This window comes from Asparagus officinalis, chromosome 6 (assembly GCF_001876935.1).
Source record: "Asparagus officinalis chromosome 6, Aspof.V1, whole genome shotgun sequence".
Lineage (NCBI taxonomy): Eukaryota > Viridiplantae > Streptophyta > Magnoliopsida > Asparagales > Asparagaceae > Asparagus > Asparagus officinalis.
The window spans coordinates 38,005,822-38,031,080 of NC_033799.1; the positions used below are offsets into that span (position 1 = coordinate 38,005,822).

Here is a 25,259-nt window from a genome sequence, read left to right on the forward strand (position 1 = left end):
GGCCGCATGTGTAGCGGGATTGGATGCACGTAGGAGATTTGTGAACAGTCAATTATCCGGTGATATGAGCGTTGGCTTGTGTAAGATGTGACCAGTGAGCGTTATAGAATGACTAGTTATATGACCTGTGATGTTTGGCCTAGGTATGGATTATTGTGAGATGTAGGACAGTTGGTGTTTCTTTCCGATACCTAGATGAGGATATAAATTTAATATATCTACATTTGAGACATATGTATATACTGAGGGTTTCCTTGTTTGGATTATTTCGCCGACTACTACGTCTCGAGTTGTAGATTTTTAAGTATTAATTTTTCTAGTGTATGTCTTGTGATTTGGATGATTACGACTGATCGCTAGCCTGCATGATTCGTTACCTGATCGATTCTGGATGCTTATTGTTATCATAATTTAGTAGTGTTTTCATTTGAATTGCGGATTTCAATTGTACGTTCTTTTGTTGTTTTTTATTGTATTGTTTTCGCATTGGATTTCCGTTCGTTCTAATCTTTGTGGGGTTGGGTCTTGCCGTGCGCCATGCACCGACGTACACCTGTTTTCTCTGGTGTACGTCAGACTTAGGAGAAGAACAGGTTCAACAGGACCAGAGGGAGTCTTCAACAGAAGGTGCTATGTAGACAGAGCAAGAAGAAGGAGTCGGAGCCTATCTTTGATTGGTCCTAGTTTATTTTGTAGTTCTTTCAGTTCCTTTCTCAGTGTATATTTATATTCTCCAGTATTTCATTCAGATAGTTTTTTATAAGGGCAGTTGACCGAATATTATGCTTCGGATGTTATTCCATTTGGGATATGTATCATTATGTTCTGAGTTTGTTCATTATATTCTTGCTGACTGTGATCGGGGACCTGTGACTTCGCATTGTACTTATTTCTAGGACGCTTTAACAGTATTAGGTTGAGGAGAAACATTTATTTTTTATTTACTCTCCTTGATAATACGTCGGGGCTGTCACGTTTCGATCCCGTGTATTTTGGAAGCGGGCGTGACACCTTCGTTGCTCTTGAGCTTTTAAGGCACTTAATATTCCGCCAAGGGAATCTTAGACATATCCTTGGTATTCTCCAAGGTGGTTAAGGAAGCCTCGTACCTTTCTGGCACTGTTACAAGTATTTTTTGAACAATTCTAGAATCAGAAAGTTCAGTACCAAGTAACCTCACCTTGTTTGCGATGCCCAGCAACCTGTCTGAGTACTCTTTGATTGTCTCAGACTCTTTCATCCTTTGCAACTCAAATTCCCTTAATAAATTCAACACCTTCATGCCTCTTATCCTTTCATCTCCTGCATATTCTTCCTTCAAATAGTCCCACACTTCTTTGGCAGTTTTGAGGGACATAATCCTTGTAAAGATAGTTGTTGAAACAGCAGCAAAGAGACAAGCTTTAGCTTTAGACTTTCTGACATTCCTTTCTTTATGAAGCTTGATCTGAGCCATGGTGGGATTGTTTGGCAGCGGAGGAACTTCATAATCCTCTTCCACGGCTTCCCAAAGATCCAAAGCCTCCAAATACATCTCCATCTTCACTGCCCAAATCTGATAATTTTCACCATCAAAGGTTGGAGGAGCTGGTTGTGGAGAACTGCTTTCTGCTTCCATTTCACAGACCCCTTAAGAAGAAGAGCTCTGATACCAGTTCATTGGTTTAAAAGAGAAGGAAAAACAGAGAACTTAAAGGTTGAAGGCTGAAACAAAAAATAAGTTTAAAGGAAGAAGATAACAATATTAGGATATTCTGCAAAGGTTGAATTGATACTTTATTCATCAGAGATCTTCTACATTTATAGTACTCAAAAAAATTCTTAAGAGTCATAACAACCACGTTATAAGCCACTAAACCACTACTGGCTTACTCCTAAAGAATAGGAAACTTGATCCTAAAGACTAGCAACAACTAACTGACTAGAAGACTAGTTCAAAAACAGAAATCTGAAACAATATATAACATACGTGCAGATCTTTAAAGCAAATATCTAACACTCACCAACAAATCTCTAATTCTCTCAAAATAAAACCCTAACCAATGGTTCAGAAAATACCTCTTTTTGTGCTCTAAATATCCTCAATTCGCTACTTAATTCTCTCTTCCAATCGTTCCATATATATAGAAATCTTAAAACCAAAAACATACTAGGAATTCTAAAACAAAAAACAAAACAGATTACGAATCCTAATAACATGTTACCAACACAGATTTAGAATCATGTTACCAAAACAGATTAGGAACCCCAAAAACCTGTTACCAAAACAAATTAAGAAACATATTAGAAACATGCTATCCAACAAAAAAACCATCCATATAATTAGAACTTAATAGTTTGTTGGTTGAGAACATGTGGTCAGTGGTTGGGTGCGTTCGTCTAGTGATTCGTCGTGGCAGACAAGTGGAAAAACTTCTTGAATAGAGTTGTCGCCCGATTGGGCAAATGCTCTTATCAGAGGAACATGTGCATCGAATTGGCAGGTAGTAGCCTAAGTAATCAGTGCCTTAAAATTGGATTAATGGAGAAAAAATTTAAAATATATATTAGGGAAACTAATTAGGGTTTTCTTTAAAATTTTACCCCCAGCTCTTGTTTAACTACCACGTTAGTGTTTTAATGGCTAAAAACCATTGATGCTTAGGGCATCACCTCCTCAACAGAGGGATAAAACAGAGAAAAATCAAAGAAAACCCCACAAAAAAGGGAAAAAAGAAAGAAAAAAAAGGAGAATACCCTCTCATCCTCAACCAAACTCTCAGGGATTTATAGAAAGCTTGTGAAGGGAGAAAAGAAGACCAAGGCAACAAATCAATATCCTAATCAATTGAGTTATAACCACTTTTAAATTTCATAGTAAGTTTTAGTAATTTGAATCAAAATAGAATGAGTGAGGATGATAACTTGTTATGATTATGAAGTTAAAAACTAGGATTTGCAAAAAAAAAATTATGTGTTTAAGATGTATGTGGTGGATTAGAAAAAAGTTTTTTACTAACCCTAGATCCGGCGTGGGTCTTGTCGTCGGCCGCTCCTGGTCGTCGGCGATCCCCTATCACCCACCAACCTCCATGGCGAGAGAGAGAGAGGCCTTAGACTGTTCAGGGGGTGGAGAGAGAAAAAGAGAGAGAGAGAGAGAGAGAGAGAGAGAGAGAGAGAGAGAGAGAGGAGGAGGAGGAGGAGGAGGAACGGAAGAAAAAAAAGAAAGAAAAGAAACGAAGAATGAAGAAGGAAGATGATCAGGTGTAAACAAAATAAATGGAGCAAAATTTATCAAAACCCCCCCAAGTTATTTTAACTTTGCCTATAAACCCTCTTGAGTGGAGGATAGAGATTTGTGACCTAAGAATTCATTCTAAGTCCCTAATAGCCACAAAGATTTGTAAATAAACCCTAACAGAGAAATCTAAGACCATATATGAATGGAAACATTATGTATAGACCCCTGTTATTTATTCTATTTGCAAATAAGTCCAATGTAAAGAATAAATGATAACTTTTGGGCTTGAATTATTCCCTATAACCCCCTGTCTTATCATATATTATTATGATGTCCAAAAGCTAGTATATGAGAGTAATAAATTTTGATAAATTGCTAAAATTGTCAATTGTACCCTATTTATAGATTTTAATTGATATTGATTATATTTGAATTTAATGGCTCTAGATTATGAATTGATTAACCTATAATATATGTGTCATGAATTAATATTAACTTTAAACCATCATATTATAGGTTTTGGTTGATATTCAGGAGAATAATATTTTGAGGCAGTCGTGACCACTAGAGGTGAGCTTATTTCTTACTAGTATTTTTATAATATAAAATTACATGAGTACATAGCACCATGTTTCAATGATCTTGTGCTTGAAAAATGAATAGTCTATTATTTTTTGTGTATATTAAAGTTAAATGTGATTTGATCTAATTTGTTGTAGTTTATCCTATAATACGATGTTAGTTTCGTACAAGATATGAAAAGGAAATTTTATTTTATGTAAAATATGAAAAGTGAATTTGGTTTTTACACGATCTCATATAATTATAGATATTGCTTTATTTGAAAGCTTTTGAAGAAAAGAAATATTTTGAACATGTTTTGACAGTTTAATGGGTCCAAAGATTTTTTGTGACTTAATAACAGATAAAAATAAAGAAAAGTGAAATCCATAAACTGTTTTAACTGGGATGATGAATTTTACCCTCGTCCACTTCATTTGAAAATATTTGTAATATCTAATGAGCAAGGTATTTCTGACTTGACAAGTGATTCTCGATTATTTTTAATCCTCAGAAAGTCCACTATGGAGTGTTCTGTCTGCCATATAGTGAATGCACATTTATTCAGCCCTTCTGTATTCGTCCCTTCTATAATTGGCCCTTTTGTAATTGGCCCTTTTGAAATTTGTTCTGGCTACTCTGTACTTGGCCAGTAACCTATGGCAGTGATAGGTACATTTAATTCCCAGGAATTATCTGTTATGTGATGTATTTTACACATTCCCATGCTACTGGGCTATAATTTGTAGTCTTAGTGTGAGCTATGAGGTGATTTTTATATTCACGAATGACTCATCGAAATTTAAGATTTTGACAATTCATTGTGAAATAGAGCAAATTACAAACCTTTGGTTTTTGCACAAATTTAATAGTCCATTTTTCTTGGTATTTTCCTTGTTTTAAAAATGGGTCTGATTTTGGAATATAGTACAATATATTTACTTTGCAAATGAGAAAAAATTATAAACTATTACATAAAAAATATCAAAAGTATGTTGTTTGGACCCTACTTGTAATTCTTTTTGGAATTATAGTGCAAAATTTATAATTCATTATTTCCGGGAATTATTCTTATTATTAATTTGTTAGCTATCTAAACTGTGGTGGGAAATGTTCTCACTGAGTCCTAGCTCATCCCGTTGCTTTTCATTTTTTCAGATCTGGCGTAGCTGCATATAGCCAAACTTTTGTTTATGGTGTTTTGTTGAGGGGCATTATATGAAAGCCTCCTTTTTTATGTTAGATACAGTCAGCAATGTGCTAATTAGTAAAATACTTATAACGGTGAACTTGTGGGTTATAAATATGGATTATATACATATATAGAGTTGCTCTGAACTTCTATCATCAGCAGATTTATAAATGCTTTGAGATAAACTGTGTGATATGGAGTGTCAGGCTTGACTAATGTATAAGAATTGTCTTGTGCACGAGTCGTTGCTGTCACATAACCTGTATTTATGAATTTCCACTGCAAGTTTTAGGGCTTGATAGTAAGATGGTATCAAAGCCCAGGTTTCAACGTTAGAAGCCTTGTAGGGCACGTATCATAGTGTATATGCACTAAATGAGTGTTATCGTATGGATCAATTATGTGACATACATATTTGTATACATATGTACATACGTGTATGCATATAAATATTTTATCGTAAGACATTTTACATATTTAAGGAGGGTACATATGGGATTTAGTTGACCCTATTTCATTTTCTTATATTTCTTAATGCATGTTTATTTTATTTATTTTATTTTTGTCATTTTATTTTAGTATGCTGATGGATGGTCCCCTTTTGTAGGATGGCGGGGACACATTCATCAACTAGCTCCTCAAACACTCATTCTAGCTATACAACCTCAATAAGCAACCCGTGGGTACACAACCAAAAAGACTAGGAGTACGATTCTGACGAGACTGGCCCAAAAGAGATTTTGACTAGTCATAAGATGACAGATTCCTTTGATATAGAGTCAGTAGAGATTATATCAATAGATTCTTTTGAGTCTGAGACTACTCCCTTTGATGAGGATGAGCCAATAGTAGAAGTTATTCCCATAGAGTCCTCAACATCTGAAATCATTATGATTTCATCTGATCCCTCTGGTATGGAGTCACATGTAGCCAAGATTTCTAATGATGACCAAGAACTTGCCTCCTCTGAGGGTGAGTCGAATATTTTGGGTATGGGTGCAGACCTCAATCTTGAAGAATGGGGGACTAGTGGTATCGATTCAGATCCAATGTCTGACTCAAATAGTAGCCAAGACTCGGAGGTGACCGAGCTAACCGAGGGGAGCTCTAGCTCCAGCAGCTCCTCTTCCTCGATGGAGTAAAGTGTAACTATAAGGACAATTTTGTAAGATCAGTGTATGGGTTTTCTTAGTTACTTTTTGAGGTATATAGGACTTTTGGTAGAAAAATATGTATATATGTAGAACCCATATACTCATATATGTGTATGAACTAAAAAGTTAAATATTAATAACATGCTTTTGGTTTGTAAATACTAATTTGTGTTATTGTGTTTAGTAATGATTGAGTTCATGATTACATGAATTGCATGTATGTGACTAGCTTAGAATATATCTCTTGTATAATAGTTGACCAAAACATTCTATTTATAGGACAATGGCTACATGTAAAGACCAAACCCCTCCTAACGGGGATAATGATCTCAGTCAAACGATAAGTGAAATGATGAGACCTATAATTGCTCATGCATCAACCTCAAGAAACCAAGTAGACAACAATGTAATGATGGATCTACTGCAAGCAGTGATATCTATAGTCACCAGACAACAAGATCAAACCGATCATAATCTAATGAATGATCAGAACAAGGAACACTCAAAAATAAGAAGCGGCGTAGGGGAATTCAAGAAACTATCTTTGCCTAGTTTTGAAGGAACAATTGATCCTATGATTGCTGAGCATTGGATCATGGAAATGGAAAAGGTTTCACATACATGAAATGCCCAGAAGTGTAGAAGGTTGATTATGCAGTGTACATGTTAAAAGACTGTACTTATGGGTGGTGGCAAATGCAGGTCAGGACGTTGGATGAGAATGCATACAAGATATCATGGGAGGAATTTGAAAAGATTTTTATGAAAAATATTTTCCCTCAATTGTTAGCAAGCAAAAAGAACAAGAATTTCGTAAATTGGAGCAAGGTGATAAGATGATAGATAAATACGAAGAGGAGTTCACTTATATATCAAATTTTTTTACTCACTTGTTGGGTAAGGAAGATGATAGAGCTCATCACTTTGAAGAAGGGCTTCACTCAGACATTCGGAAGACGGTCAGTGCATTTGAACTCCCTACATATGGAGAAGTTTTAAAGGAGTCCTTGTTAATTGAGAAAAATGAGATTGATGCAAAATAAAAGAATGAGACGGGTAGCTCCTATCCAAAGAAGCGGTTCTGGCCAGATAATCATGGCGGGAGAAATAGAAATTGGAGAAATAAAAAGTAGAATTTTGGACGTAGAGAGGAACAATTTCTTAATCAGAAAATTTTGAGATGTGATGTTTGTCATAAACTTGGATATAAAGCAAAAAATTATTGGAAAAATATCGGAGCTTCTTTTAGATGCAGACAGAAAGATCACAAAATTACAAACTATCCCCTATGACAACCACCTCAGGATACCTTCCTAACTGGCCAGTCCAGTGGTGGGAATAGGCATCCTCAAGTCAAGGCCCGAATTTATTCCTTAACTGAGAAGGAAGTGGAAGCAGACAAAGATGTGGTGACAGGTACGCTAACTCTTGCATCGGTTAATGCTCGAGTACTTTTTGATTCTGGTGCATCACATTCCTTTATTGTTGCACAGTTTGTTAAGAGAAACAAATTACCCTATGATACCCTACAGCAAGAATTTCTTGTTAGTACACCTGGGGGTAGCATATTAGTATTGAATTATGGTTGTAGTGGTAAAATTAATATTCTCGACAAGGAACTCCCTGTAGAATTATTAATGCTAGAAATGCATGATTTCGACGTCATATTGGGATGGATTGGTTATCCTTAAATCATGCTTCTATTTTATGTCAAGAAAAGAAAGTATTATTTAAATTTCCTGGCCAACTGAATTTTTTTTTTAGGGCTATAAATCTCAAGAACCCTTAAAAATCATCTCAGACCTTAAAGAACATTGATCGTTGAGGAGAGGATGTATGGGTTATTTGGCTTTAGTTGAAATGGTTGATGATGGAAAACCAAGATTAGAAGAGATACCAATTATCCGAGAAATTCTAGAGGTATTTCCAGAAGAAATCCTAGGAATGCCCCCAGATAGAGAGATTGAATTTTCAATTGATCTAGTACCTAGTACGAGTCCCATTTCTAAGGCTCCTTATTGAATGACACATGCCGAATTGAGAGAGATGAAGGTGCAATTGCAAGAACTTTTAGATAAAGGCTTCACTCGGCATAGTGTGTCACCTTGGGGTGCGCATGTATTATTTGTAAAGAAAAAGGATGGTAGTATGAGGATATATATTGACTTTTGTAAATTGAATAAAGTAACCATTCGGAACAAGTATCCAATATCGAGAATTGATAATTTATTTGATCAACTTCAAGGAGCTCAAGTATTTTCCAAAGTCGATCTCCATTCTGGTTATTATTAGTTAAAAATTAAGCCAGAAGATGTGCCAAAAACTACATTTCGAACCCGCTATGGTTATTATGAATTTTTTAGTTTTACCATTCGGGCTCACAAATGCACTTGCAGCATTCATGGATCTTATAAACAGAATATTTAAACCTTTCTTGGATTGGTTTGTCATGGTATTTATTGATGATATTCTGATATACTCAAGAAACAATGAAGAACATGAAGAGCATTTGAGACAAGTGTTGCACACATTAAAGAGAGAACAAGTGTGTGTGAAACTTAAGAAATGTGAATTCTGGTTAGAGGAAGTAGCATTTCTTGGGCATGTAATCTGTAAAGAAGGGATTTATGTGGATAAAAGCTATTATTAAATAGAACAGACCAACTAATGTGACGGAGATCCGTAGCTTTCTTGGTATGGCTGACTACTAAAGAAAATTTGTGGAAGGATTCTCCCGTATTGCTTCACTTCTAACTCGTCTTACTCAGATAGGAGTTAAATTTATTTGGTCAGATGAATGTGAGAAAAGCTTTCAAGAGCTAAAAAGTTGATTAGTGTATGCCCTAATACTTGCATTACCCAATGGAGACATAGGCTTTGCTATCTATAGTGATGCCTCTAGAAGAGGATTGGGATGTGTACTTATGCAAAATGGGAGAGTCATAGCATATGCTTCGGGCAGTTAAAGCATTATGAACAAAACTATCCTACTCATGATCTTGAGTTAGCAACAGTAGTGTTTGCCCTCAAAATTTGGAGATATTATTTATATAGAATACATTGTGAAATATATATTGCTCACAAGAGTTTGAAATATATATTTATCCAGAAGGAGTTAAATTTACAGCAAAGAAGATGGTTAGAGCTTCTGAAAGATTATGATATGACCATCAATTATCATCCCGGCAAGGCAAATGTTATTGTTGATGCCTTGAGTTGTAAGAATTCATGCAATTTAGCATGTCTAATTACTTCTCAAAGAAAATATTGGAGGACTTGGATCGTATTGGAATTAAAATTAGAATCCGCCAAATTAGAGTTAAATTAGCAAATATGGTAATACAACCTTCTTTGCGAGATGAAGTTAAAGTAAACCAACAGAATGATCCTCAACTATTGAAGATAAAGAAAGAGGTGGAAGAAGGCAATCGAAGAGAATTTAAGATACATAAAGATGGATCCTTGAGGTTTAGAACTAGAGTTTGTGTGCCTAACATACCAGAGATAAGGAAAAGATTCTAAAGGAAGCACGCCATTCTTTGTATACTATGCATCCTGGATCAATAAAAATGCATAAAGGCCTGAAGTAAATATATTGGTGGAATAATGTGAAGAAGAAAATTGCCACGTATTTTGCAGAATGTTTCACTTGTTAGCAAGTAAAGGCTGAGCATCAAAGACTAGCTGGATTAGTCCATAATTTGGACATCCCAATGTGGAAATGGGAAAGATCACCATGGATTTCGTCACTGGCATCCGAAATCTTTCAAAAAGAATGATGCAATATGGGTGATTGTTGACCGGTTGACAAAGTTAGCACACTTTTTACCTATCAATATGAAATTTTCATTTGAAAAGCTAATCAAAATATACATTAATGAGATAGTGAGATTACATGGCGTACCAATATCAATAGTTTATGGTAGAGATCCTAAGTTCACATCAGAATACTGGAAAAATGTGCATAGAGCTCTACAGACTAAACCAAATTTCAGCTCAGCTTACAATCCACAAACAGATGACTAATCAGAACAGACAATTCAAACACTAGAAGATATGTTGAGATGTTATGTATTGAAAATGAAAGGATCATTGAAAGATTATCTGTCTTTAGCTGAGTTTGCATACAATAACAGCTACCAAGCCAGTACCCAGATGGCATCATATGAACTTCTTTATGGAAGAAAGTGCAGATCTCCTATTCATTGGGATGATATTGGAGAAAGAGAACTTCTTAGACAACAATTGGTGCATCAAGCAATTGATAAGATTCAAGTAGTTAAAGAACATCTTTGCGCTGCACAAATTCGTCAGAACAGTTATGTTGATCAAAGAAGGAGAGAGTTGGAGTTTCAGATTGGTGATCGTGTTTTCTTAAAAATTTCTCCTACCCATGGAGTAAAAGGATTTGAAATCTAAAGAAAGTTAAGCTTGAGATTTATTGGTCCTTTGAAATTCTGGAATGCATTGGTCCAGTGGCGTACAGATTAGCATTATCACCATCCCTATCTGGAGTACACAATGTATTTCATATATCGATGCTTGGGAAGTTCATTCGATCAAAATGCGATTGTTGAATTGTCTCCAGTGGAGCTCAAGCTAGACTTGACCTATGAGGAAAGACCAGAATATATTATGGATTATAAAGAACAAGTACTTAGACACTGAATAATCAAATATGTGAAAGTTCAGTGGAAGAATCACTCTCAAAGAGAAGCTACTTAGGAGACGGAAGATTCTATGAGAGAGATATATCCAGAGCTCTTTCGAGATATAGGTACGTTAAGTTTTAAGAACGAAACTTTTTATTAGGAGGGGAGAGTGTAGTAGCCTAAGTAATTAGTACCTTAAAATTAGATTAATGGAGAATTTTTTTTAAATATAAATTAGGGAAACTAATTATGGGTTTCTTAGGAATTTCACTCCCCCCTAACTTTTGTTTAACTACTATGTTAGTGTTTTAATGACTAAAACACATTTGATGCTTGGGGCGGCACATCCTCAACAAAGGGATAAAACAGAGAAAAATCAAAGAAAACCCTATGAAAAAAAGAAAAAAAAGAAGAATACCCTCTCATCCTCAACCAAACTCTCTGGGGTCTATAGAAAGCTTGTGAAGGGATAAAAGAAGAACAAGGCAATAAACCAATATCCCAATGAATTGAGGTATAACCCACTTTCAAATTTCATAGCAAGTTTTAGTAATTTGAATCAAAATAGAATGAGTGAGGATGAAAACTTGTTATGGTTATGAAGTTAAGAACTAGGATTTGCAAAAGAAAAAAAATTTATGTGTTTAAGATGTATGTGATGGACTGAAAAAAAATTTACTAACCCTATATCCAGCGGGGGTCTTGCCACCAGTCGCTGAGAGAGAGAGAGAGAGAGAGAGAAGAGGAATGGAAGAAAAAAGAATAAGAAAAGAAACGAAGAATGAAGAAGGAAGATGATCAGGTGTAGACAAAATAAAGGGAGAAAATTTTATCAAAACCCCCTAAGTTATTTTAACTTTGTTTATAAACCCTCTTGAGTGGAGGATAGAGATTTATGACCTAAGAATTCATTCTAAGTCCCTAAAAGCCACAAAAATTTATAAATAAACCCTAACAGAGAAATCTAAGATCATATATGAATAGGATAATTATGCATAGACCCCATTATTTACTCTATTTGCAAACAAGTCCAATTTGAAGAATATACGATAACTTTTAGGCTTGACATACTCCATATAACCCCCTGTCTTATCATATATTATTATGAGGTCCAAATGCTAGTATATGAGAGTAATAAATTTTGATAAATTGCTAAAATTGGCAATAAGTTCTTTTGCACACTATTTATAGATTTTAATTGATATTGATTATATTTGAATTTACTTGCTCCAGATTATAAATTGATTAACCTATAATATATGTGTCATGAATTAATATTAGCTTTACATCATCATATTATAGGTTCTGGTTGCTATTCAGGAGAATAATTTTTTGAGGCAGTCGTGACCACTAGAGGTGAGTTCATTTCTTACTAGTATTTTTACAATATAAAATTGCATGAGTACATAGTATTATGTTTGAATGACCTTGTGCTTGAAAAATAAATAGTCTATTATTTTTCATGTATATGAAAGTTAAATGCGATTTGATCTAATTTGTTGTAGTCTATCCTATATTACGATGTTAGTTTCGTACAAGATATGAAAAGGCAATTTGATTTTATGTAAAATATAAATAGTGAATTTGGTTTTTACGCAATCGCATATAATTGTAGATATTGCTTTATTTGAAAGCTTTTGAAGAAAATAAATATTTTGAATATGTTTCGATAGTTTAATGGATTCAAAGATTTTGTGTGACTTAATAACCGATAAAAATAAAGAAAAATGAAATCCATAAACTGTTTTAATAGGGATGATGAATTTTACCCTCGTCCGCTTCATTTGAAAATATTTTTAATATCTGATGAGCAAGGTATTTCTGATATGACAAGTGATTCTTGATTATTTTTAATCCTCAGAAAGTCCACTATGGAGTGTTCTGCCTGCCATATGTTGAATGCACCTTTATTCAACCCTTCTATATTCGGCCCTTTTGTTATTGGCCCTTCCGTAATTGTACCTTCTAAAATTTGTTATGGCTCCTCTGTATTTGGCTAGTAACCTATAGCAGTGATAGTGCATTCAATTCCCAGGAATTATCTGTTATGTGATGTATTTTACGCATTCTTATACTATTGGGCTATAATTTATAGTCTTAGTGCGAGCTATAAGGTGATTTTCACATTCACAAATGACTCATCAAGATTAAGATTTTAATAATTGACTATGAAATAGAGCAAATAACAAACCTTTGGTTTTTGCATAAATTTAGTAGTCCATTTTTCTTGGTATTTACCATGTTTTAAAAATGGGTCTGATTTTGGAATATATTTAGTTTACAAATGGGAAAAATATAAACTTAATAATCATATTTTATTACAATTTTATACCCTCGTTATCTATTTTATATGAATAAATATACCACTAATAATTGCTTTTATCTTTAATTGCTGGTTAATAAAGAATAAATCCCAAAAATCCCATCTCTCAACAAAGGCCCTTGAGTAAATGAAGAAATAAGGGAAATCAAGAAGTCCAATGGAAATTCAAGAAGCCAAAGTGAAAAATCAAACCAAAAGCCCAAGCCCACGAATTAAAGAAAAACACAAGCAAAAGAGCAAACAAAGAAATTGTGAATAGCCCAAAAGAAATTCAGCACAAGTCCTCCATGGAAGCCCACGAATTAAAGAAATTTAGCTTTCGAATTTGAAGGCCCAAAGCCCATCAAAAAAATACACCAAGGAAGCTCTCCATGACCGGACTTGGCTGCAGAGATTTGGATTTGAAAATCATATGAATGGAGACCGGACTGCTGCAGATTTTGATTTTAATTTCATGAATGGGCCGGACTTGCTGCAAAAACTTAGATTTTCATTTTCTGTTTTTTTTAAATCAAATGAATCTCCATTGGTCCGGACTTGCTGCAGAGACTTGGATTTTCATTTGTTTTTGAAAATCATATGGGCCTCCTACGTTAGGCTAGAGAAGAACAAAAAGCAAACATGGAAATTCCAACCCATTTCTTCACTAACAAATTCAAAGGTGGAGATTGCTTTGCTTGGGGCTTAAGACAAATCCAATGGCTCATATTCATTGATGATTACTATAAATAGGGATAGAGAGTGAGGGGTTAGAGGTGTGAAAAATTTTGTAACTCCATTTGGAGAGGAGGGCTACTCTTAATTGAGAAGGCCTTCCAAAAATTATAACTTTAGTTGTAATTAATAAAAATAATTTTTCTCCCCTTTTAAATTTGTCTTTTCTCCTCTTTGTTGAATGATGAGGATGAAGATGAAGAGCAAATTGAAGGTTTATATTTTTTTCTCTTTTATTTCTTTTTAGTAATTTCTTTATTATTGCTTATTAGTTAGATTTAAATTCATGCTTGTAGTATAGATTTATTTTTTTATCTTTTTATTTCTTTTTGCACTTTAATTTGTAGAGTAGATTTATTTTCTTGTATTTAATTTTTGTAATATATTTTGTAGTTTAGATTTTAATTCTTTGTAGTTAGATTTATTTCTTGTTCATAGTTTAGATTTTTCTTTTCTTTTTATTTTTGTAATTAGTCCTTTTCTTCTTGCTTTTATTTCTTAAGATGTGAAATTAATTCTTGTAGAAATCTTAGAATTGTATGATGCTAGTCTAATTTCCTTTATATTATGCAAATTATTCTCTTACACTTAAAATATTCATGTTTAGGATAATCAACTAGAGAACTAATCGGTAGAAGAAGAATTTGATAATCTATGCTTATCTTAAATGGTTTGATAGGTTATGCTTATGAATTCTAGGATTATTATCATGTTGTTGTTCTTATCATGAATAGTAATTTTAACTTAGATGATAATTTGATAGGTTACACTTTCCTTAAATGGTTTGATAATCTATGCTTAATAAATCTAAGTTGAAATATGATAAAAAGAGAATAGTTTATATTTTGTAATTGAAATTGGTTAGTGGATTATATTCTAGATTTCTTACCTCTTTTGAATCCTTCATCTTAACTTTCTTAAATTTTCCTTTCATTCTTAGTTTTATTTCTTGATTTTATTAATTCATATTTCTTGCCTTATGATTTCATTTATTCTTTAATTCTTCCTTCTCTCCTCTAAAATTCAATTTATTACCTCTTGCATATAAATCAAAACAACCACTCATACAATCACACTTATTCTTTATTCCTAATTGTCACGCACACAATATAAGAACCTATTCTAATAATCTCTTAAAATCACCTTCCTCGTGGGATCGATAACTTTTATACTATAACTTGATCAGTTGTGCACTTGCAATTTTGGTACATAATTATGCCGCATCAAGTTTTTGGCGCCGTTGCCGGGGAAGGTGCTAAAATAGGATTTTATTATTTTTGTTCTTTAACTTGTGTGCTTTCTTGTGAAGGAACCGCTTAGAGCTTAAAAATCTTGGATTGAAGATCAAGAACTTAGAGAATTGCTTCCGGGTAAGTCATCTTTCTAGTTTTCAATTCCACCCTCTTTAGCTAGCTTCACAATTAGAGACAATTAGGATTTAAAAAAAAAGATTTTATTTTTGTTGACCATAATAAAATTCATCTTTCACTTTGATATTAACTAACAAGATAATAAACTAAAACAATGTTCCCCCTTCTTACATTTGATTGTTGTTGACCATAATTAAAAAATATAAAGATTTTCTTTTTATCATCCTTTTAGTCGCTTTTAATTTCTAGGGTTGCATTTCATATAGTGTAGGAATTCAACAAAGTTATTGTAGCACTTGATTTGGCACACACTTAAAATATTCTTAAGGGCAAAACCCATAATCAAGATAAGGTAAGGGATTTTATCACCCTTTCCTTAGCCCACAAATCACTAATTCCTACATTGGCCCCTAAGGATTCGAGATCAATAAGGAACAAGAAATCCTTAAGTGAACCAGTTTAAGTTTTCTCAGATTAGTTGGTGTCTAAGGCAAGGTTTAGGGGTTACGTAAAGCGCTCCGTAAGGAAAGAGGTACTTAATTGATCTTTGATCACCCTCTAGTACTATCCTTATCTGGCTAACTACCTGGGTAAAACTTTAATCTTTTCACTGTAGGAGTTTTTGGTTAGGAGCTGGTCTAGTGAGTTAGGCTAAACCCTACAATTAGAGTGATTGAAAAGTAATTGCTTTGATTTGTTTTAGTTAGGATTTTTCTTTATCCTTTTCTTCTAGAGTGATTGAAAAGTAATTGCTTTGATTTGTTTTAGTTAGGATTTTTCTTTATCCTTTTCTTCTCATATAAAAAAAATAATTTTCTTTCTTTCCTTAAAAAATATTGTTTTGGTGTATGCAAACTTGGGTGCGGGATAATTCTCATCATTTAATCCGTGTTGAACCAATTCAAGAAATGGAAAATCAGCTCGTTCTTCAGGATATGTGTTACCCCACCATAAATGTAAATTCCATCTTGCATAAGAATCCCCGAAGTAAATGGAGTAAATTTCAAGCTTAGACCGCATTACATAAACATGCTTCCCAAATTCCTAGGTAATGAAACAGAAGATGCATATATTTTTATCTCGGAATTTGAGGAAGTGTGTATTATGATTAAAATGAGAGAATTAACCGAAGATGCAATTAAGCTCAGATTTATTCCATTTGCCCTTAAGGACAAAGCTAAAAAATGGCTGTACAGCTTACCGATAAATTCTATCTTAACTTGGGAGGAATTTGTCACCGTTTTTCTTAAGAAAATTTTCCTTATTCACAAAACGGTAAAGCTTAGGAACAACATTCAAAACTTTAAAATTGTCCCGGGAGAGCCATTCTGGAAATATTTTGACCGATTTAAAGATCTTTTAATCTAATGTCCTCATCATGGTCTAGAAAAATGGCGATTGTGCCAAGTCATATATGAAGGATTGGACTATTCTGCGATTGTGCCAAGTCATATATGAAGGATTGGACTATTCTTCAAAAATATCTTTAGAATCGATGTGTCAGAGAGATTTTATGAGAAAAAACACAGATGAAGCTTGGGAATTTCTAGAGAGTTTATCCGAGAAAACAATGCAGTGGGAAAACTATGATGATAGGGTTTTATCTATTCCCCAATCTAAGTCTAGTGGTCTTTCCCTGGAGTCAAACATTGCTTCTGAAGTAAAGATGGCGATAATTCTGCGGAGGTTAGCAGCCTTAGAAGTTAAGGAACGAGCTCCAGCTCAAATTAATCATATTTTTGCCCCGAGATGTCATAACTGTCAGTCTCCTACCCATGTTTCAGAGGAATGCCCTCTCCTAGGAAACAACCATGCTTTAGAACAGATGAACGTTGCATTCCAGCACCCTACAAATAATCCATTTTCTCCAACCTACAATCCAGGTTGGAGAAATCATCCCAACTTTGCTTGGAACCAAGAAAATTCTTATGGAAACCAAAACTTCATTCCCGCATCGAACCAACAATTCCCTAGGGGAAACACTGTCACATTCAATGCACAAAACAATTTTCAACAAGCTAACCTAGTTTTTCCAACCCAACATCCTCATCCTCACCAGCCCACAAATCAATCAAATTCCGATCATGACAAACGTTTGAGTATCTTAGAAAAGGGTTTAGAAGCTATGATCAAAGCGTCTACACAAACTACCAACATGTTGACCCAGTCATCCACCACTCTAAATTCCTTCATGCAAACCACCGGCCAAGTGCTCAACTCGAACACTCAAGCCATAGCCCGGTTAGAAACCCAACTTGGGCAACTAGCCATTGCCATGAGTGAAAGAGAGAAAGGAAAATTCCCAAGTCAACCTGTTGCAAACCCTAAAGACACTGGATCCAGTTCCAACAATCCAGCTCAATTGAATGCAATTCACACTCTGAGATCAGGGAAACAAATAGACAATCAAGTTTGAATGCCACCGGATCAAACCCCTTCTTCCATCTAACACACTCCTTCCGATGAAGCAATTCCTTCCGATGACCAAAACGCTGAACTTGAGATTGAGAGATTGAGCCTGATCTAGATAGGTATAGGCCCGTTGCCCCCTTTCCAGATAGACTCAAACCTAGGAAAAACTCCCCGCAGGTTGAGAAAATCCTAGAAACGTTTAAACAGGTCAAGATCAACATCCCTCTCCTAGATGCAATCGAACAAATTCCTTCTTATGCAAAGTTCTTGAAGGACTTATGCACTAAGAAAAGAACCATCAATGTTCCCAAGAAAGTCTTCTTAGCTGCCAACCTCAGTGAATTTTTTTTGAAACCCATGCCCTTGAAATATAAGGACCCTGGTTGTCCCACAATTCCATGCGTCATAGATAACACTCACATTGATAAGGTACTTCTAGACTTTGGAGCCAGCGTCAACCTCTTTCCTTATTCAGTCTATCAACAACTAGGTGTAGGAGAACTTAAACCGACAAGATGCACTCTACAGTTAGCTGATAGATCTGTAAAAATTCCCAAAGGAGAGGTAGATGATGTTCTGATCAAAGTTGGAGAGTTTATTTTTCCTGTTGATTTTATTATCTTGGAAACGCATCCCATTTCCAATCTCAAAGGTCAAATCCCCGTTATTCTAGGAAGACCGTTCTTAGCCACCTCAAATGCTTTGATAAATTGTAGAACCGGTCAGATGAAACTATCTTTTGAGAATATGACTGTTGACCTCAATATCTTTAACTTAGGGAGACAGCCTAGTGATCCATCTGATGAGCCCATGGAAGTGAATTTCATTCAAGGAATATCAAGTGAACAACAAGAGGGAGAGTGTGAGTCTGATACAAATGCATCTGATTTAATGATTGAGGAGCTTTCTGATGACGAACTAGAGATAGAACCGCTGGTCAATCATGTTTTTGCTGTTGGCTGGCAATGAGAACCTTTAGAGATAGAACCCCGAGTCCAGCTTCGCCCATTTGTGGAGGAACCCCCTAAGTTAGAGCTCAAACCTCTATCTGAAAATCTAGAGTATGCCTACTTAGGGGAAAACGAGTCTTTACCAGTTATCATTTCTTCTGATTTGACTACCGATCAAAAGGAAGCTCTCTTAGATGTTGTCAAAAGGAAGCTCTCTTAGCTGTTTTAAGAGAGAATAGGGAAGCCATTGGATGGACCATGGCTGATATCAAAGGTAATTCCAACCATTGTTCAACACCGAATCTATTTGAGAGATGATGCCAAACCTACTAGAGATCCTCAACGTAGGTTAAACCCAGTGATGAAAGAAGCTATTAGGAAAGACATTCTGAAATATCTCGATCATGGGATTATTTATCCTATTTCTGATAGTTCATGGGTGAGTCCGGTCCAAGTTGTTCCAAAGAAATCTGGGATCACCGTGATCCAAAATGAGGCTAATGAGCTGATTCCCACTCGGATCCAAACTGGATGGCGAGTCTGTATTGACTACCGAAAGCTCAACTTAGCCACTCGGAAAGATCACTTCCCTCTTCCTTTCATTGACCAAATGTTAGAGCGTTTAGCAGGACACGAGTTCTACTGTTTCCTGGATGGATATTCAGGTTACAATCAAATCCCTATCGCTCCCGAAGATCAGGAGAAAACCACCTTCACTTGCCCGTATAGAACATTCGCATATCGACACATGCCCTTTGGACTGTGTAACGCACCGGCCACATTCCAACGTTGCATGATCAGTATTTTTTTCGACATGGTAGAGCGATTTCTCAAAATTTTTATGGACGACTTTTCCATCTTTGGTGACACATTTTCCCAATGTTTGCATCATCTTAAACTGGCCCTAGAACGGTGTAGGGAGAAAAATCTGACTCTCAATTGGGAGAAATATCATTTTATGGTCAAACAATGCATTGTCTTAGGACATGTAGTTTCCAATAGGGGAATTGAAGTGGACAAAGCTAAGGTAGATCTTATTTTCAATCTTCCTCCTCCCAAAACTGTCAAAGATGTCAGATCATTTCTTGGTCATGCTGGTTTTTACCGATGTTTTATCAAGGATTTCAGCAAAATTGCTAGACCCTTGACCAATCTCTTAGTCAAGGATACATCATTTGTCTTCTCTCCCGGCTGCCTTAAAGCTTTTGAATATCTGAAAAAGGAGCTAACCACAGCTCCTATTATTCATGCGCCGAACAAGACCTTACCCTTCGAACTGATGTGTGATGCATCTGATTCTGCGATTGGTGATGTTTTAGGACAACGGTTTGATGGAAAACCGCATGTGATCTACTATGCCAGTAGGACTCTGAATAATGCCCAGCAAAATTACTCTGTCACAGAGAAAGAGTTTTTAGCTGTAGTCTTTGCCTTAGAAAAATTCAGGTCCTACCTCGTCGGTTCCTTAACCAAAGTTTTTACAGATCATGCTGCACTAAAGTATCTTTTGACCAAAAAGGATGCTAAAGAACGGCTCATTAGATGGATTCTCCTTCTTTAAGAGTTTGACATCCAAATTCTTAACAGAAGAGGAACAGAGAACCCAGTAGCAGATCACCTTTCTTGACTACCGAACGTACAAACATCAACCATTCCGATCAATGAGCATTTCCCTGATGAACAACTCCTACAAATCCAATCTGTCCCATGGTTCACTGACATTGTGAATTACATAGTCATGAACCAGATCCCTTCTTATTGGTCCAAACATGATAGATCCCGTTTTCTCTCCCAAGTAAAATACTTTTACTGGGATGATCCATATCTGTTCAAATACTGTCCTGATCAGATCTTTAGGAGGTGTGTTCCTACGGAAGAAACTAGGAGTGTTCTATCCTTTTGTCATGAGCAAGCCTGTGGGGGTCACTTTGGCCTGAGAAAAACAGCTAAAAAAGTTCTCCAATCTGGGCTGTATTGGCCCACTCTCTTCAAGGATTCATTCGAGTTTTGCAAAACTTGTAACCGCTGTCAGCTTTTAGGGAAGGTCACTAGAAGAAATATGATGCCCTTACAACCCATCTTATCCGTTGAACTTTTTGATTTGTGGGGTATCGATTTCATGGACATTTCCAAATTCCTTTGGAAATGTTTACATTCTAGTAGCCGTTGAATACATGTCAAAATGGGTTGAGGCGGTAGCTTACAAAACTAATGACAACAAGGTCGTTGTCAAGTTTTTGAAAGAGAACTGAGGCGGTAGCTTACAAAACTAATGACAACAAGGTCGTTGTCAAGTTTTTGAAAGAGAACATTTTTACTTGGTTTGGAGTACCCCGGGCGATCATCAGTGACAATGGTACACATTTTTGTAACCGTTCTTTTGAAGCTTTGATGAGGAAATTTTCAATCACACACAAATTGTCAACTCCTTATCACCCCCAAACCAGTGGACAAGTAGAGGTCACAAACAGGTAGATCAAACAAATCTTAGAAAAAACAGTTAATCATAACAGAAAAGATTGGTCTGTAAAATTATGTGATGCTCTGTGGGCATATAGAACAGCTTTCAAGACCAATTTGGGGATGTCACCATACAGACTGGTATTCGGGAAAGCTTGTCACCTGCCAGTAGAGTTAGAATATCGAGCAATGTGGGTAATAAAACAGCTGAATTTTGACTCAGACTTGGCAGGTAAGAACAGATTGCTCCAAATAAATGAGTTGGAAGAAATTCGGAATGATGCATACATAAACTCAAAATTTTACAAAGAGAAAACAAAGATTTTTCATGACAAATCAATTTTGCGAAAAAATTTCTCTCCAGGACAGAAAGTTTTATTGTACAATTTAAAATTACATCTTTTTCCTGAAAAATTAAGATCAAGATAGACAGGTCTATTTTTTATCAAACAAGTTTTTTCACATGGAGCTGTCGAGATAGAAAATCCTAAAAATTGTAACATTTTTAAAATAAAAGGTCAACGTTTAAAACCATTTTTAGAATTTTCTACGCTCGGAGAGGAAGAGGTGTTGGTTCTTCATGAACCTCATTATCTATAAAAAAAATTAATAATAAAAATAAAATAAAATAAAATAAAATAAAAATAAAAATAAAATTTTTTTTCTCTCTTATTTGATTTCTTCATCCTCACAGTAATTGCAGATCCTTATTATCATGGTCAAACGAACAAATGTAAGTTCTTCAATTTTATCTGCTTTACTTTGTGCTTCAGCGAATTTACATTGAGGACAATGCAAAATTTAGGTGTGGGGGTGAGAAGTACATATTTTCCTCTTTATTTTACCTTTTTAGTTGTATTTTTGTCATTTTCTTTTCTTTTTTCTTTTTAAAAAAAATTATAAAAATATTGTCACTTGCCAAATTAATAGAGTTAAGTAATAAATGATCAAATTGATAGATTTTAAATTTTTTAATTCTTAGTTAGTGACATATTCAAGTTCACCTTTTATGATAACTCCAAATAAAATTCTTAAGAAATAATTTTTCAAGTAGTATACTTTACTTAAGTCTTACCTTAGATTTTTAATTAAAAATAATAAAATTTTTGCATGCTTAACTTAGAGTTAAAAATATTATTTTCAAGTTATCTTGATTTACACATTTTTTTTCAGACTATATATACTTACACACATATATATATTTAAAAAACTAACTTTATAAAAGAAGAGTGTGAAAAATGGGCACAAAAAAAAACTCTTATATTCAAGGTGATTCTATCTTATAAAGCCTAAGTTGACTGAGTAATTAAGCCCAAGGAGTATTTTTATATTTAATGACCTAAGCCCAATTGGGTTGGGGTTCATTAGCCCAAAACTCGTTAAATTGTCACTTAGAAAGCCCGTTAAAATAGAAAACAATCACCAAAAATTAGAGAGTGAGAAAAAAATTTACATATATATAACACTAACCATGTTTTATATATATATACTGTTGTTTTGTATATATGGTCTTGAAAAACAATTTTTGATCAAGAGACTTGAAAGTTATTTAAAACAAAGAGTTGGCATGTTCTTTTTAAAACTTTTTAATTAAATTTCTAAGATTTGACTTGGTTTTGTATTGCTATAATAAAAAAGATTTTCTAGGGGATTTACATTGGAGTTACATATAAAAACGTTTTCATGATTATTAACTAGCTTCAATTAGAATGTTTAAATATATCAAGGAAAGTCTGTTATTTACTGATTTATTTAACTTGGCAAGTTGACAGAATTTTGTGGGTATATTCACTGTAAACCCTCACGAGACTACAACTCATCCACTAGGGTAACCTAGGGGTTTAAAAGCTTGTTGTATGCGCTAAATACAACCGCGATTCCTGCGAAAGTGAGTTAGGATTTTCTTTTTATTTTCTTTGCTAGAGGACTAGCAAAAGTTTAGGTGTGGGGGTATTTGATAATCACATTTTATTACAATTTTATACCATTTTTATCTATTTTATATGAATAAATATACCACTAATAATTGCTTTTATCTTTAATTGCAGGTTAATGAAGAATAAATCCCAAAAATCTCATCTCTCAACAAAGGCCCTTGAGTAAATGAAGAAATAAGGGAAATCGAGAAGTCTAATGGAAATTCAAGAAGCTAAAGTGAAAAATCAAACCAAAAGCCCAAGCCCACGAATTAAAGAAAAACACAAGCAAAAGAGCAAACAAAGAAATTGTGAAAAGCCCAAAAGAAATTCAGCACAAGTCCTCCATGGAAGCCCACGAATTAAAGAAATTTAGCTTTCAAATTTGAAGGCCCAAAGCCCATCAAAAAAATACACCAAGGAAGCTCTCCATGACCGGACTTGGCTGCAGAGATTTGGATTTGAAAATCATATGAATGGAGACCGGACTGCTGCAGATTTGGATTTTAATTTCATGAATGTGCCGGACTTGCTGCAGAAACTTGGATTTTCATTTTCTGTTTTTTTTTTTAAATCAAATGAATCTCCATTGGGTCAGACTTGCTACAGAGACTTGGATTTTCATTTGTTTTTGAAAATCATATGGGCCTCCTACGTTGGGCTAGAGAAGAACAAAAAGCAAACATGGAAATTCCAACCCATTTCTTCACTAACAAATTCAAAGGTGGAGATTGCTTTGCTTGGGGCTCAAGACAAATCCATTGGCTCATATTCATTGATGATTACTATAAATAGGGGTAGAGAGTGAGGGGGTAGAGGTGTGAAAAATTTTGTAACTCCATTTGGAGAGGATGGCTACTCTTAATTGAGAAGGCCTTCCAAAAATTGTAACTTTAGTTATAATTAATAAAAATAATTTTTCTCCCCTTTTAAATCTGTCTTTTCTCCTCTTTGTTGAATGATGAGGATGGAGATGAAGAGCAAATTGAATGTTTATATTTTTTTTTCTTTTTTTTTCTTTTTAGTAATTTCTTTATTATTGCTTATTAGTTAGATTTAAATTCATGCTTGTAGTATAGATTTATATTTTTATCTTTTTATTTCTTTTTGCACTTTGATTTGTAGAGTAGATTTATTTTCTTGTATTTAATTTTTGTAATATATTTTGTAGTTTAGATTTTAATTCTTTATAGTTAGATTTATTTCTTGTTCATAGTTTAGATTTTTATTTTCTTTTTAATTTTGTAATTAGTTCTTTTTCTTTTTTTTATTTCTTAAGATGTGAAATTAATTCTTGTAGGAATCTTAGAATTGTATGATGCTAGTCTAATTTCCTTTATAGTATGCAAATTATTCTCTTTCACTTAAAATGTTCATGTTTAGGATAATCAACTGGAAAACTAATCGGTAGAAGAAGAATTTGATAATCTATGCTTATGTTAAATGGTTTGATAGATTATGCTTATGAATTCTAGGATTATTATCTTGTTGTTGTTCTTATCATGAATAGTAATTTTGATTTAGATGATAATTTGATAGGTTATACTTTCTTTAAATGGTTTGATAGTCTATGCTTAATAAATCTAAGTTAAAATATGATAAAAAGATAATAGTTTGTATTTTGCAATTGAGATTAGCTAGTGGATTAAATACCAGATTTCTCATATCTTAAATTGAATCCTCCATCTTAACTTTCTTGAATTCTTTTTATTTCTTGATTTTATTCATTCTTCTTTCTTGCCTTGTGATTTCACTTATTCTTTAATTCTTTCTTCTCTCCTCTAAAAATTCAATTTATTGTCTCTTGCATATATTCACAACAATCACTCATCACAATCACATTTATTCTTTAATCCTATTTTGTCACGCACACAATATAAGAACCTATTCTAATAATCTCTTAAAATCACCTTCCTCGTGGGATCGATAACTTTTATACTATAACTTGATTAATTGTACACTTGCAATTTTGGTACATAATTATGCCGCATCAAAACTGCTACATAAAAATATCAATAGTATGTTGTTTGGACCCTACTTGCAATTCTTTTTGGAATTCTAGTACAAAACTTATAATTCATTATTTTCGGGAAATATTCTTATTATTAATTTGTTAGCTATCTAAACTCTAGTAGGAAATATTCTCACTGATCCCTAGCTCACCCCGTTATTTTTAATTTTTTTTAATCTGGCATAGGTGCATAATAGCCGAACTTTTGGTTATGGCGTTTTGTTGAGAGGCATTTTATGAAAGCCTCCTTTTTGATGTTACATACAGTCAGCAATGTGCTTTATATAGTAAAATGCTTATAACGATGAGTTTGTGGGTTGTAAG

General features: G+C 34.3%; 1 protein-coding gene across 1 annotated transcript; it reads right to left on the reverse strand.

The window, feature by feature from the left end:
* LOC109846065 lies at nt 1,040-1,618 on the reverse strand. Its single transcript, XM_020415289.1, has one exon. The coding sequence runs from the start codon at nt 1,616-1,618 to the stop codon at nt 1,040-1,042; it is 579 nt and encodes a 192-aa protein (XP_020270878.1).